Raw genomic sequence first — 15,268 nt, 5'->3', positions numbered from 1 at the left:
GACAGTTAACCTGGGTTTATTTCTTCCCTTTCTTTGGCTTGCTAATGAAATGAAATTAAGATATACTGTCACATGCAAGAAGCATGTATATTCCTTGACTTCTTTCACAGACATGCTACTTGACCTCAGCGACCTTCTTCAGGTATTGTACTCTTTTTTAATTTGACTTTTTTTTTTTTTTTTTTTTTTTTAATTGTTTAAGATGTTTTAGTTTTTCTCTAAAAATTTTGAGTGGAAAATCACTGGGTTTTGAAATCTGAATAATTTTTCAGTAAAATTAAATGTCAAAAAAAATTTTTGCTTTTAATGCTGCAGACAACATAGCAAGAGTTAGTATGATTCTTTCATCAGGATTCAGAGTCACTGCAGTGGCACAGGGTCAGATGCTGCATATTTTTAAAACAACAGTTGTTTAAGACAGAAATAACCTTTTTGGTAGGTAATGTTGTGTAAATGTATTCGTGCACTTCAGAACTGTGTTTTATAAAATGTATTTTGAGAGAAATACGAACTTGCTCTGTCTGTGGAAATAGAAAGCTCTACTGACATATGTTGTCTTACCCTCATTCTCTCTGTTACAACTGTTTTACATACAATGCGAGTAGGTTACTTGCATCTATTTTTGTCCTCCCAGCTGTCTTAGTAAATGGCATCCCTCTGAAGGCTATTTATTGCTTAAAGCAATCTGCTGGAATTGCAATAATCAAATTAATCTTTAATTCTTAAATTTAGTAACTTTTTTCTCTTTTCTAACTCTGAATTATTTTGATTGCTTACAACCAAACAGTACATGTGTAGAATGGGAGGTTTGTTTCCTTCTTAACACAGGTAATTTTTCATGGTGACAGTTTTGAATTAGAATGATCACAGTAATGTGAAGAATAGTCACAATGTGAACTAGAAGAAGAGGTATTGTATCTGTAAGAGGAAAAGGAAAAGATGTGTTGTCAGCAGAAACACACAAGGAAGATTGAATGATTTGTCTTTTCCCCTCTGTACATTCCATCCAGGAAAGATGCTGAGATGGGACTTACGAGGACCAAGAGGTTAAAGAGGGGTAACTGAGGAGATGGGAGGGACAGAAATACATTAGTGGTAGGGAAATAATCAGCCTCTGAAAGAGAAAAATCCAAGATTTCAGTATCTTGATCTGCATTTAACTGTGTCTTCTGATGAGCTCTATGGCTTCTTTAAGGTGAATCTGAGCAAATAGGAATGGTGAATGTTATTGTTAACTCTACCCATCCAGAAAGTCCTGTTTAAGAATACGTAAATGAGTTTTTCAGGTTCTGGCTTGATAGTTTTTTCCTCCCACCCCAAGTCTGTTAAAAAAAAAAATCAAACAAACCCCCACAAACAAAACCACAAACCAAACAGAAAACCACAACTACAAACCAAGCCAAAAAATTAAATAAATAAACCATACCACCTTGGAAGCAAAACATTTGTGGTCCAGCCATAACATTTCAGTACATTCCGCTTTAGGTCAGTCTTTGCTTACAAAACCTGCAAAAAAAGAACTAGTTTATTAAAAATAGTTCATTAGTTGGTACTATTTTACCTTGAAGTGCCTCTTTTTTTCAAGGACTGCTCTCCCATCCTGAAGTTGGGATATAAATGTCCTTAAGGACGAAGAGTTGAGAGCAGTACTAGTAGTGGCAGTGGTGTTATCTTTCCAAACTATTTAACTTGTTCATACTAATCTGTACAAGATTACCATAGTGGTCCAGATAACCAATTTTCTTGGCAAAATGAAAAGATGTTGATTTTATAACCAAAAAAAATTGCATCTGAAGTCTGAAAAACAAGCTACTGCTAACCTGCACCAATTCCTGCTTAGAAACTAATAGTGAATGTTGAGATTACTCTTCAGAATCTTCTTGATGCAGCTCAGTTGCAGTGGGAAGTGAGGTACCTGCAGGGCTCTTTGCCATCTGGCTGCAGGAATTTTCTAAGAAAGTTACCACATGAAACATCCTTTACAGCTTGTCTTCATGGAGGCTACTGGCTGAATTACTGAACACCCTGAAATAAGTTTCAGTGCATTTAAGGGTGGAAAAGACCCCCAAGATTACTAAATCCAGCTAGGAACCATCACCATGTTCACCACTAAACCATGTCCTGAATCTTCTATTACCTGCAACTCAGTGTTTGTTTAAAGACCTGTCTTATATTCTTTCACTCTTGATGATCTGTTGAGTCTTTAATTTATTTTTTAAAGGGATAGAGGAAGCCGAAGCATGACCTCTTAGCTCTGGTTTGTACTTTTACAACCTCTCTTCCTGTTTTTCTTGAGTTACTTTGGGACTTAAAAATATTAAAAAAATGAAAAGCTGTCCCCTACAGTGTAATGTGCTTTTAGGATAGTATTGTGCTGCTAAAACTTAGCAATAGAGGAGACTAATTTTCACTGTTAATGGCAGTCTGTGTAAAAAGTCATATCAGTTTTCCTCTTATGCTGATGACTGAGATGTGGGAGTTTGTCTTGTTCCACTGGGGAACTGCTGCATTTTCATAATAACTTTTGGAGCTTCAAAATTGCTGCCATCTTGGGAAAAGACAAAAAGTCTTTTTTTTTTTTTTTAATTTGAAAGGCAGTTTCCTTGGTTTTTTATCTTCATGTGAAATACATCTAATGTCTTAAAAATCTCCTGTTGAAAGTGTTGTTGGATCCAGAATGCCTCTGATACATTTGGACTTCAAAGCATGATCTGTAATGAACTGAAAATGTCCAGAGCACTGGTACAAATCAGGCGCCTTCCTTGTGCCGAGCAGTTGTGCTGCTTGTTGATTGAGTTAGAAGGACGACCAATCATCAGTCTCTGACAGTGAAAGTGCTTGCTTATATTTTCAGATCCTGCATTTTACTTGCAAATATAGTCCTTAGAGAGGTCTGCAATCAAGCCTTTTGTTTGCTTTTTTGTTAGTCCAATCTAAGCGACAGGCCCAGCTTGTTTAGGAGAGCTGCAAAGCCTGTCTAGCCTTGGCCAAGTTTTGAACAGTTTAGGTTTTCTCCCATCTTTCCAAGCATCCCATTCCTTGCACCTGAGGAACTATTTGGCTGAAGTTTCATCTTGGTGTGGTGAAAGGCTGCCTTTCTCATCCTCAGGAATGGCTGGGGTTTTTTTTAGTCTCTTATCATCTCTAATGACATGGCCTTTGCAATGGGGTCATAAAAGACTTTGGAGAGAGGGATCGGCAGTGCTCTGATCCCCAGTTTAAGACTAGTAGAATATAATTTTTATAGTGCCTTGTGATGTGTCCTGCTGTTAAACAAGGCTGATGTTCACTGAAGAGATCTTAGGCATCTGAAGAGCCAGGCTCTTTATAAGAGAGTGCAGCAGGAAAATTAACAGCAATGGATGTAATTAATTAAAATGGGATGTCTCTACTTGATATCAAGAAAAGGTTTTTCACTATGAGGACAGCCAAGTGTGGAAACAGGTTGCTTAGGGCAGTTCTGAAGTTTTTATCCATCAAGGCTCTCAAGATCCAGAGCAACCTGGTCTATTCTTGTGGCTGAGCCTGCTTGGAGCAGGAGATTGGGCTGGAGACTGATGAGATCCATTCCAACCTGAACTACACTGTGGTCCTAGGTAAGGGAAGAGGATGCACAAGTGAAAATCAGTAACTAGTACTTGACTGGTCTCTCTTCCACTTCAAAACACAGCTCTCACTCCTATTTCTTCATCTGCAGTTTGTCTAGTCAAGTAACAGTACTTGCATGTCTAGAAGGATTTTTATTGTGAGTTACTTTTGAACACTTGTTTTCATTTATTTAATCTAAAGGCAGCATTGGGTTCCCTGACTCCTCTATGATTGTTGTAAATTATTATTCTTTAACTTTCTTGCATAGATGGTTTGATAATGGCTTATTGTGCTGCTGTGGTATTGGAGGAAGAACTCCAGGGCTGCCATGGATGTGATAAGCAGGAGAGTCTCCTTTGGAGTCCCCAGACTGAAGCAGTGCTTTAAAGCCCAGTATGAGAGGGAAGCTGCTCAATTTTGATTTGTGTCTCTTTTGAATGACAGCCTGACAAGCTGAGTTTGTACTTGTTTGTATTTTTGTGTTACCTTTTGACTGCTCTAAATGCAGTATGGATAAAAAAAAATAAAAATACGAAGTTTCATTTTATTGCATTGAGAAAGGTAAAATTGAGTATTCTTTTAAAGACTGTACTGGTTTGTTTCAGTTTTTAATACCCTTTGTTCATTTAAAGTTATTAACATGTTGACTGTATTTGCCTTTATTGCCCCTATGCAAATTGCTGTTGATTGAGTTAATTTAAACAACCTGGTTGGGACCTTCAGGCATTACTACACTAGAAATGTTAATAATGAATCAAATAACCACAGGTGCCTCTTTCCCCAGCAACAGACACTCTCCTTAAAAACTCATTTGCTTTTCATGCTTGCTTAATTATTTAGGCAAGCAGCCATGGATGTTTCACAGTGTGAATTCCCATCGTGTTCCAACTGCCCAGTCTTTGTCTTTCTAGAGGAATATCTTAACCACTGTCTCACCATTTGTGGTACTTTGCCAGAATGCCACACTATGCTCTTGAAAAGCCTTTTTGGAAATTGCTTGTGGAAGGGTTATTGATTTAAAACTTTATGGAGCCTACGGTCAAACAAAACCTTCCATTCAATGGTGGCAGCTTTATTCTTTTGCTACTGTCCAGAAGTTAGCGTAACCTGGTAACTGTATGAATGGGAGATACCCTGTTTCCCAAGAGAGTTTAAAATTCTGGAAGGTCTTAGGCTGATAAATTCCTGTGTTACTGGAAATGAGGTGTTTGTTGTTATTTCTGAAAGTGGAAGTATATTGGTATTTGTGAACAGATCAGGCATGATGTGAAAGCAAGAGGAAATTATGAAAGGATAAGAGTCTCTCTGGAAGTGTCCCTTTTAAATCAGTGTCTGATGACTGACAGATGTGAAATGAAAAGACTGTCTCCAAAAAATACTGTGAAGGGCAAAGAGCATAACAAGTAGAAGGATCCTGTTGTGAAGATGTAACTGAATAATTGGAAGCCATTCCTTTACTAAATGCCCCTTTTAATTAACATAATGTGTTTGATAATGAGAACAGAAATTAACTACTGGTAAAGGACAACATCTTAGAGAATCTTAAGGTCTCCTTTAAAAATAGTGTTTTGCAGTGCCTTGGTGAGCACATCTTTGTCTGAAAAATGTCTTCCTGCTAAAGAAGTCACTTGGGTTTTTTTGTTTTGCCTTTTTTTAAAAAAATAAAATAATCCGTGATGGGTCCACATTGTTGTAAACTTACTCTGTTAAATATGAGTTGAATGTATGAGAATATGGTGAAAGCTATCAGGGTATGCAGATATTTTAAGTCTCCCAACAGAGGTTGACACCCCTCTTTTGCATTAGATGTTGATGCTTAAACCTAGTGATTGTATCAGGTTTAGGAAATTTTAGTGTCTGGTGAAAATCTGCAAAAAAAGAGCACAAGTCATATAGTGGTATAGTGGAAGTGTACAAAACAATTGTCTCACTTCAACAGTTTTGATTGGGGAGAGTTTGGAGAAATACTGTTTTTCAGTATGATCCTTTTAAATTAAGGAGAAAAGAGGCTGAAGTTGATGTGGTAAGCTTTAAAGCTGCACCAATTCAAGCTTAAGCCAGATACATCCTTTTAGAAGGGCATTTTTGTTTATTCACCATTCTAAGAACTCATATAAAATTAGGTTTTATAAATGCAAATGTCATATGATTCTAAATTTGGAACGTTAAGCTTTTGATGGATTGGAGTATATGAATTTTTATAAGAAGTTCTTAATGAAGAAAGAACTAGAAATTAAAGTAGGCCTCTAAATTAATTCTCTTAATTTCCTAAGCTTAATGGAGTACAGAAAAACCAAATGACAAGAGTAAAGAAAGACCCTTTCTAAATGCTTATTTTATATCATATCTCTTCTATCACGGGATATGCGTGTGTGTATGTGTGTGACTAGAAATCAGTGATAGTGGAATAAAATCTTAGTGAAAGGGCCATCTTGCACTAAACCCAGGAAATCTTAAATATCATGTTTCAGGAGTTCAGTTGAATTACAGATTTCTGGGTGAAGTCTACGCCGTCTTTTTCATTTATGAGAAGTGCCCCAGAACCTGTGAATATTTAACTTTTGAAGTTGAGAACCATATTGTTTGAGAGGGCCTGAAGTCTTTTTTTTGTACTAATTTGCCAGAAAAACTGGAAGCAATTAAATGTTCCTGATTCTTTTTGTGACCCTGGCATTAAAAATGTGTGAGCTTCATGAGGAAAACAATACAAAACATGGACTATACTGTACATTTTGCTTTCTTTCTAAATTGTTAGTAACCAGAAACTACAAAGAAATGTGGTTGTGAGCAAAAGAAATTCCCTCATTTATAATTTCTGTTTTAATTTATTATTTTGTGCAAATGCATTGCCTGCACCTTGAAGTCAGTCATAAAACACTGATGATGTGGGTGAAGTAGAAAAGCAGGTTAGATTTAAGTGCATTACTTCTCAAATAAACCGTAGGTCAGGAGACTTTCATTTAGGCCAAGGAAATAAGGATATATTGTCATTGAGCACATTTATTATTCATTTGTCTTTGCTTTAGATTTAATTTGACAATCACTTTGATTGTTAGAACTTCACTAGAAGAAAATACCTGCTTCTTTATGCCTCTTCATATTTATTTGCTCTTTATTATTGCATTTATGGAAAGTTTGCTTAGGAGGAGTTTCTTAGGTAGTGACGTGGTTTGATGGTGACAAACATCAAGTATTTGGATGTCGTGACAAGGAAAAAAGCTAGAAGGAAAAATACTTGTTTGGATTAGAGTTTTATGGGTTTTTTTCTAGACTAATATAAGAGAACTAGATGAGTTTGTGAAGCCTCTAACAGAAACATCATATGTACTTTGCTCCACTGAAGTAACTTTATTGATTTGTGTGGTGAATTGTCCTTGCAGAACAAGATCTAAGTGATGAGGTTTAAGATTTATAGTAACTTGGTCGGCCAGCTTAGAAGGCTGAAATTACAGCCAAACACTCATTCTTTATGTTAATATTTTTTAGACAAAAGGTAAAAACAACCCATTTTGAGCTTGCAGTGAATCTAAAGCCAACTGAGATGCTGCAGACATTTTGCTTTAGTGATACCTGTTCTGTCTCAGTGCTCGTGGAAAGTCACAAGCTCTCAGATTCCAGTATGAATTGCCAGATTCAGTAGGTACATATTTTTTTCTGTATAAAATTTGGTGACTTACTTCCTAGAAAACAGACTGCTCATTCAGAGAGTATGTTTTGCTCTTTTCCTTCCCCTAGAATTGTGCTTCTATGTTGTGCCCTATTTCAGGAAGAAAAAAGGCAGTAAAATTTAAGGCTGTATTTTTGCATCTTCTTGGCCAGTTCAACTATTGGTCAGACACAGCATGGAATACACTCACTTTTCACTAAATATGGAATGAATTACCATCATATCATGTATAATTGATTGCACAGTCATTTTCAGGATATGTGATCATTCTGAAGATTTCTTTGAAGTTCTAATTTATGATTTTTTATATATATATATTTGAGAAAAATACACATTAAAAACATTTTCATGTAAATATTTTGAAGGGCTAGGTGAAAATATGTCAGTTGTTTGGGGGTTTGGTTGTTTTTGTTGAGATACATATATTACAGAACCGTCTATACTCTCGGGAGGAAAGCCTGCTTTTAAACTAAGGTTGGCGAAGCTCTTTGATGAAATGCAAAGAGCAATAATTTTCTAATTCCATAGGCTTGTACCATAATTATCACTCAGTTGTGTAATTGACTGCTAAGTAAACACCTTCACTATCCTGGTGTAGGAAAGAGAGGAGCAGTTTTGTTCCTTAAAAGCAATAGAGTATATACCATTGTTCAAAACAAACCAGAAACCTACTTGCTTGGAGTGTAGGAGGATGGAGATTTTTATACTAACCTTGACCTTTACATATGCCTTGGGGGAAGCAAGGTGTTCATGGAGCTCCGTGGGAATGTTTGAGACTGATTGGGAATTGGAGTATATCCTGCCTTTCTTGCTGACCACAAAAACACACCTTAAGATAGAGAAAGAAAACTTCCTCAGACTTGTAAAATACAAATATGGTTTGTCTGTGCTATAAATTGCAAATCAAGAGTATGAAGGGTAACTCCTTCCCTCCATTTACATCTTCCTGGGTGCAGCAGTGAAAGAGGGGAAGGGAGCAGAGCTCTGTCCCTGGTGCCTGAGCTTTTTTGATGATTTTTTTTTTTCCTAATGTTTTTAATGTGATCTGAGGCAATGTCCAAACAGCAAGATATGACAAATAACCCTTGGGGCATGTAGCACCACTCCTTGATTTGGTGAAAAGTTTGGTGTGTACTTGTGCAATACTTAATTATGCAACTACAGATGATCATGCAGAACCAAAATTTGCACTGACTTGTATTTGCTCAGGTTTTGTAATGGTACAAGATAAATGACACTCTATATATACTGATATTACATTGAAGTCTACTTAATGCCTTATGATGTAATGTGACAACTGAAAAACTGTACTACAGAGCAGCACAGAGCCCACTGGAGAGCATGATGAAAAACTTCTTAGAATTTTTTCAATATAAACTTATGCTTTGATTTACAATGCTAATTTGTGCAGATTTTGACAAGCACTGAGTATTATCCTGTACATATGAATAGTGCTTGTATAACTTGATTTTTTTTTAAGCTGGTTAAGATTTCAGAAGTTGGGTTTTTCTCCTTTCCACATAAATGTTCTATTAAAAACATTTGTGGTTTTAAGATTTACATAATGCTTCTTTTGTCTTTTAATAGGTGAATGTCTATGTTCTGGGAAGAACTTTCCTTCTGTTGGCCAGAGAACTCTGCATAAATGCTCCAGCCATAGGTATTTTTTTAATGATTTGACTTTTGACTACTTGAGTATTTTTTTTTTTCCTATGGTTACTTGAAAAAAATATGTATGTATGCATGTATATATACATAGTATTGTATGTTGGTACCCAAGGAGTAACTTTATAGTGAAGCTGGAATCAATCCAGGCAGAGGAGCATTGCTGACTCTAAGAGCCTGTTCTCCTTTATGTAAGAACTTTTTTGGAACTAGATGTTGTTTTCTTTTGCAAATAGTTTTGTTGCTTTTTCCAAGAGTAATTTGGGCTATACTAAGACAATGGACTGATGTGTAACAAATTTCTGTGTATCAGCAAGCTCCTACAGGCCTGTCATGCTTCAATTCCACAGATGTAACATTTGATAAGTATTTGCAAATTTACTATCTGTCCATCACCTGTAGCTGAGCTGTTCAGTGCTTGAAATACAAACAGCTTGGCGGAAAATGAGGAGCAGCTTTTTCCAAACACGTGAATAACTTCTAATAAGTCAACACTGAAATCATGACTATGATAGGAAGGTGGGTTTTAACCTGTTGAAAGGGTACAGAAGCCATTCTCTAAGTTGTGGGTTTAAGCTAAGGGAATTTGCTATTTCCAGTTAGAAGAGTGCATTTCTGGTGAGGTCTTGTGACTGTTATCCACCTCAGTGTAGGAATTATCTGCCTGCATCTTTACCCACTCTCACTCCCACTCTCCTTAATCTCTACTGAGAGAATCAGATGGCTGTGTTGCAGAACGACAACACAGGCACACCCCTTCAGCTGTACTGGGCTGGCACAGGACTGCTGCCTTTGCAGCAAGGGGAGCAGCGCCCGGGCAGTGCGGCACAGCGCGGCTGCAGCAGCACAGCTCCAGCTCTGCTAGAGAGGTCCTGCTCTCAGCAATTCACTTCCCTTCTTATTTTTCATTACTTTTTTTCATTTTTTTTTTTTTTTTTTAGAGAGAGAAAACAGGCAGGATTTGCATTGCAGCTTAGTTTCACGGTGAAAATTAATGCAGCTTGGGAAAAGGCAAACATGTTAGATGTAGAGGTACTTGCTATACATGGAAAAAATACTGGTTTAGACTGCTGTTTGAGTACTCTCTTCCGAGCTCATCTTAACATTTATAAAACCCAGTAAATATTTCTAATTGGCTCAGCTATATGATCATGAGACCTTAGAGAAAACAGAAGTACTTTCATCACTTTCTGAGAAAAGTACTAGCATATAATGATTGCTGATAATGCTGGAGACTGTTTTCCCAAAAAGATAAAGCAGGAGGAAAGATCCAACAGCCTTTTTTTTTTTAAGGTGGCTTACTTCTAATTAGCAAACTTAAATGAACCTAAGCACCATCTTGCAAGTATTTTTCTAATGCCTGCTGCTCTGTACAAGGCAGGGATGTAAATTCAGATAGTGTCTGCCAGTAATACAGCCCTGGGCTAAATTTGTGACGCAGCCCTGTCACTGAATTAATTAACTTCATCTGTGTGTCTTGACTCTGGCCAGTCGAAGGGGGGTGTAGTTTGACAGGTGCAAGTGGCAGTGCTGCTGTTTGGTGGGCAGGCTGCAGGTTAACAGAGATGCTGAATGTTCAGGGGCATTAGGAGTTTTCAAATATACCCACAGGATGATTCTGATGAGCTTTGAGTACACTGATGGTTTGTCTATCTTCAGCTTGGGCAACACACAAAAAACCCTGAGCTTCCTCAAGTGTCAGCTCCTTTTCTCATGAAGGGAAAATAAAGGCTGCTGATGGATCGTTTCAGTTACCAAGAGAGGGAACTTTCCTATTTGCTGGGTGTGGATGCACAGAGGGACCAGACTACAGTGTTATCACCCCTGTTAGCTGTACCTGAATTAACACACACGAGCCATAAGGTCAGCAAAGATCAAGTACACAGGATTTAGGGCAAGTAAAAATGTTTTATATTTCACAGATTCATAAACTGCTCTAGTTTAGAACATTCTGTTTGAGTCAGCTGCAGTCTGCAAGTTAGTTATCTATATACAAAATAAATGCACAGTACGTGCAAAATTTAACATTTTTCTGCATGTTGCAGTCTTAATAATTAAGTCAAATAGCTTATGAATAAATAAAATAAGATTAAATTCAAGAGCATTCCTTCACTTATTTGTATAGCCTGATGTAGCAGATAGGTAAGTAGCGTAACATTCCATACTGCTGCAGAGTTCGTAGTAAAACCGAAAAAATCCCTTAATGTGCATCATTGCAGCACTGGAATACAATCAAGGTGAAATGCATCATGCGTAGAAAATGAGCTCAGGTATTTGTCCTCCCTGTACTCCGGTTCCATTAGTACTGTCCGAGGAGCACTGGAACTGGAACGTCACTTTCCCGCACTGCACTTCAGTCATTCCCTCTTGTCCAAAGTAACTGAGTTCGTTACCATCAAGAATAGCACTTACATTGTAAAAGGTGTCTTGCTCAACCTGCACAGGGTGTTCAAACCACACAGAGAAGGTGTTACTGGAGCCGTCGGAGGTAAACTTTGTCAGATTTTGAGCAAGGACAACACCTAAGCGCTTCAGTTCGATTTTGACACTGTATTCAGCTTTGCCACAGCTTGACCCATACAATCCCAGTCCTGCTATAAATATCCGTTTGTCTACAGCAAACTGAATACTGTCACATCGCCCCCGGTACCTCCACTGATTGCTGCGATACGCAGATGACTGAAACCGATGGCAGCGCTGAGGCACGAGTCCTTTTCTTTTTGTCAGGGGGAACTCTAATTTGGGTTTATTTGCGGCTGTGTACCATAGGAATATGTTGTGAGTCTCCTCAAGGGTGAGGATGTCAGACTGGGCAGCTCCGTTGGCAAACTCTTCCAAAGTCATGGTTGGAATCCGCACCAAGTACAAAGCTTTCCCTAATACATTCCTCTTGTTGCGTGGCGTAACCGGCAGCCCTTGCCTTTTGCATTCAGCCTCTGCCCAGTTGAGAACAGCCTCGAAAACTACCACTTCCTTGGTGTTGAGTGCTTCCCGGGTTACAATGATCTCTAGTGTTTGTTGATCTATCTCACAGAAGCCCTCTGACTTCAGTGCCATTTCTGCCTGAGCATCAATCACTTCCCAGCAGCGCTGCGTCAGCTCTGGCTCCTCGAAGAGCCTGCTCTGAGACAGCAGGACACAAGCGTTCTTTGCTTCTAAGCTGGTCTCCAAAAAATTGACGCAAGCCTTTGCTAGGGCCGGCACGATGTACTTCTTGGCAGCATAGAGTGTAGCCAGAACTGTGTCAGCTTCCAGGTCTATTTCATCACTATACATGTATCTAGAGGGGGAGGTGGGTGAAAAAAAAATTAGTTTCTCAGGGAAAAAAAAAAAGTAGGCCATGAAAATAATCTATAGTCGTCTTTGCTGGCAGTAAATCTGACATTCAATATTTGTCAGTACATTAAGTAAACAGCAGTAAGTGCATATTGCACAATGTCAATTAGGAGATGTATATTTTATAAGCTACTTTGATTCTGTCCATGTAATTAGCAGACTTGTAGTGGCCACTTACTTTAATAGGATTAGAAAGGCTGCAGGTTCCACATCTGGTATATGGATTTCAGATTTGACCTCTGCGAGATCGCCATAAAACATAGCATAGAAGACAGAGCTACCAACTGCCAAAACATACTGGAAAATAAAGAGAGAGGAGCCTCAGTAACATGGATCAGGAACAGCTGAGCGTGCTGGCTTTCCTAAAAGCTACATTTAGCAAAAGTTACAAGCTGCAGTGGAAGCAGAACACTGCCTTCGACTGCTCCCTTTAATTGCAGCATATGGGAATTACTTCTGGGATTAAACAAGAGCTATAATTAGGAAAAAAAAAGTGGAACCTAGTTGTAAGGCAGGGGAAGAAGGCGACCTGCTCAGCAGCATTAAAAAGCCAAAAATTATCTGCACAAACCTTATGGGCAGGAACTTTCTTGGATGCCCCTGGCGGGCCCACGATGAAGTGAACGTCAGCCATGAGTTCGTTATTGAACATCAGCGCGTTCCTGCAAGCAGGGGAGGGGGGAGAAGGCCCGTTAGCCGCGGGCTGCCCCTCGCCCGGTGCCCCAGCCTCCCGCCGGCGGCCCCCGGGGCTCCAGCCCATCCCTGCGCTCACGCCTGGCCGGGGCGCAGGTGCACAAGGCGGGCACCTCTCTCTTTCTCTCTCTGTCTCCCGCCCGCCCGGGGAGAGTCCGGCGGGCCTGGCCCTTACCTCTCCCGCAGCGTGGGATGGAAAGATTGCCAGTTGGCGCTCTCCAAGTTGTTGTTGTTGAGGTTTTGGAGCTGGGGCGGCGGGGGCGGCTGGGCGCTCTGCTGGAGCTGCAAGGCGTTCTTCTTGCTGTTGGCAGCGGTGGCGGCGGCGGCGGCGTTGCTGTTTGCAATGTTAGTGTTGGTGCTGGCAGGGTAAAGTTCTGCAGCCATCTTCTTCTTCAGGGACAGGGGCACTATTTCATAGCATCCTGGCACCTTGCCGTTTGACCTCACACTCTTTTTGGACTTCTTTAAGGTCTCTGGAAGCAGAAGAAAAAAAGTCAAACACTTCATGATCCTGCCATTGAGGCAACCAGGGGGCAGTGGCATGAGCGAGAGAACTAACAGATCCCAAATGCGAGTCCCACTATCAGGATATTTTGTACGCTTCTAGATGCAGGGTGGCCTTTGGTTTTTTTTTTTTTGAGTGTGTGCCCGCTCTTTGGTTACCGGCCCGACGCACCTTTCCGGGAGGAAAGGGGTGATGCCGTGTCGGATCAGTGCCAGCGCTCACCTTGGCTTGTAGGGGGGTCCCAGCCTCCACGGCACTGCCACGACTGCAGCGGGGAGCCCGAGTGGGGCCGGCAGGCAGCTCCTTCCCCGAGGAACGGGGAGAGAAAAATTAATAATAAAAAAAAAAAAAAGGAAAAAAAAAAAAAAAAGCCAAAATCCAGCAACAAAACCCCAGGAATCCGGCAGAGGCGGTGGGTCAGGAGCGAGAGTCAATCCACAAATCCTCCGAGTGCAGCAGCCCGGCGAGGGTGAAGCGCAGCCAGCCGCCCGATCCCCGCTGCCAGCGCTCCGCTCCGTCCTTCCCGGCCCGGCGGGGGCACATCCGCGGCAGCCGGGCCGAGCCGAGGCGGCGGCTCCCTGCAGCCCCGCCCCGGGGCGGCCCCGCCGCCGCCCGCACCAACTTTGCTCCGGTCCCCGCGGCGGCCGCCACCGCTGCCTCTGCTGCTGCTGCTCCTCCGCGCTCCTCCCGCCCGCGCCAGGGGCGCTGCTGCCCGCGGGGCGTCCCGGCTCCTCCGCGGCGGGCGGGAGCGATGCGGCGCTGCCCTGGGCGCTCCCTTGGCGGCGGGACGCAGCGCTGCGCGGCCGTGCTCGGCGCGGCTCTGCCGGGCCCCGCCCCCGCCCCCCGCACTAAGAGGCAGCGCCCGCTCCGCGCGTCACGGCCGCCCGCGCCAATGGCGAGCGCCGGGGCGCGGCGGGGAAAGGGCCGCCCCCCGCCCGGCGCCCGCCCGTCATGCGCCCCCCCGCGCCTACGTGCGCAGCGCCGGGCGCCGCCGGCAGCGAGCCCCGCCGTCCCCCCGCCATCGGTTCCCCCGCGCGGCCCGGTGTCACCGCCCCGGCCGCGGCGGGACAGGCGCGGAGGGACGCGGGGCAGCGCGGAGGGACCGCGGCGGGGCGGAGACGGCGGCCCCGAGCGCTCAGCGCCGTTCCCGGGCGGCCCGGGCGGGGGCGCCGCCGCTCCGCGCTGCGCTGCGCGGGGGAGCCGCGCTGCCCAACGGGGCCGCCGCTCGGGGCGCGGGGGCACGGGCACGGCCGCGGCCGGGCTGCTCCAGCCGCGGGACGCTGCTGCGGTTCTTCCCCTTTCCCCGCAGCCGCCGTGCCCCGCCTGTGCGCGGCCGTCCCGTCCCGCCCATCCTCCGGCATCGCTCGGCGAGGAATGTCCCCCACGCTGTGCCCGTTCCCTGGGGGCGACCTGCAGCGCGGAGCGGCTCTCGCTTTCTGCGGGCCCTGCCCTTTTCGGTCTGGAGCACTGTTTCGAGCACATCTCGAAATTGTTCTTACATCCCTCTTAGTGACTGTGTGGCATCAAAGTTCTTCCAAAAGTCCAAGTTCCAAGTCAGAATTGGGATCAGGACAGAAGGGAAAGTCTTCTGCAAAACACATACTACTTTCTCACAACATGAAATAATGTTTTTCTTGTGATCTGCTTCATGGACCCCAGCATCCCCTTTGTGGAAAACCAACGGGGTTTTGCCCGACTGTAACTTGCTCGCGGGTGCAGGGGTTGCAGCCCCAGAGATGACCCAAAGGCAAAGGGGACCCTCCTGCGAGCAGGGCACCCTCGTTGCACCCGTGCTGGTTTGGTGCTTCTGGAAT

The 15,268-nt window shown here is 42.7% G+C and overlaps 2 protein-coding genes across 3 annotated transcripts in view; one reads left to right on the top strand and one right to left on the bottom strand.

Moving 5' to 3' along the window:
* BRF1 (BRF1 general transcription factor IIIB subunit) overlaps positions 1-15,268 on the top strand; it is a 172,230-nt gene that overhangs the window by 68,916 nt on the left and 88,046 nt on the right. Inside the window, exons 4-5 of the mRNA XM_005520067.3 lie at positions 111-142; positions 8,843-8,915. Of these exons, the coding sequence (XP_005520124.1) occupies positions 111-142; positions 8,843-8,915 (105 nt within the window). The remainder of the gene's footprint in view (positions 1-110; positions 143-8,842; positions 8,916-15,268) is intronic.
* BTBD6 (BTB domain containing 6) lies at positions 9,864-14,220 on the bottom strand. 2 transcript variants are annotated; one of them, XM_014249882.2, is made up of 5 exons: positions 13,677-14,210; positions 13,125-13,422; positions 12,828-12,918; positions 12,435-12,553; positions 9,866-12,200 (listed from the first exon to the last, which is right to left on the bottom strand). In XM_014249882.2, exons 2-5 carry the CDS (start codon positions 13,331-13,333, stop codon positions 11,168-11,170), a joined length of 1,452 nt encoding a protein of 483 aa, XP_014105357.1. In that variant the 5' UTR covers positions 13,334-13,422; positions 13,677-14,210; the 3' UTR covers positions 9,866-11,167. The 2 variants fall into 2 exon arrangements, with proteins under 2 accessions (XP_005520123.1, XP_014105357.1); XM_005520066.3 differs by having other exon boundaries at positions 9,864-12,200; positions 13,125-14,220.

The sequence above is a fragment of the Pseudopodoces humilis genome, chromosome 7, assembly GCF_049639895.1.
Source record: "Pseudopodoces humilis isolate 2021_Gansu_Grassland_sample_001 chromosome 7, ASM4963989v1, whole genome shotgun sequence".
NCBI lineage: Eukaryota > Metazoa > Chordata > Aves > Passeriformes > Paridae > Pseudopodoces > Pseudopodoces humilis.
Note: the sequence above shows the minus strand (reverse complement) of the source record. Positions and strands in the feature narration are given on the sequence as shown.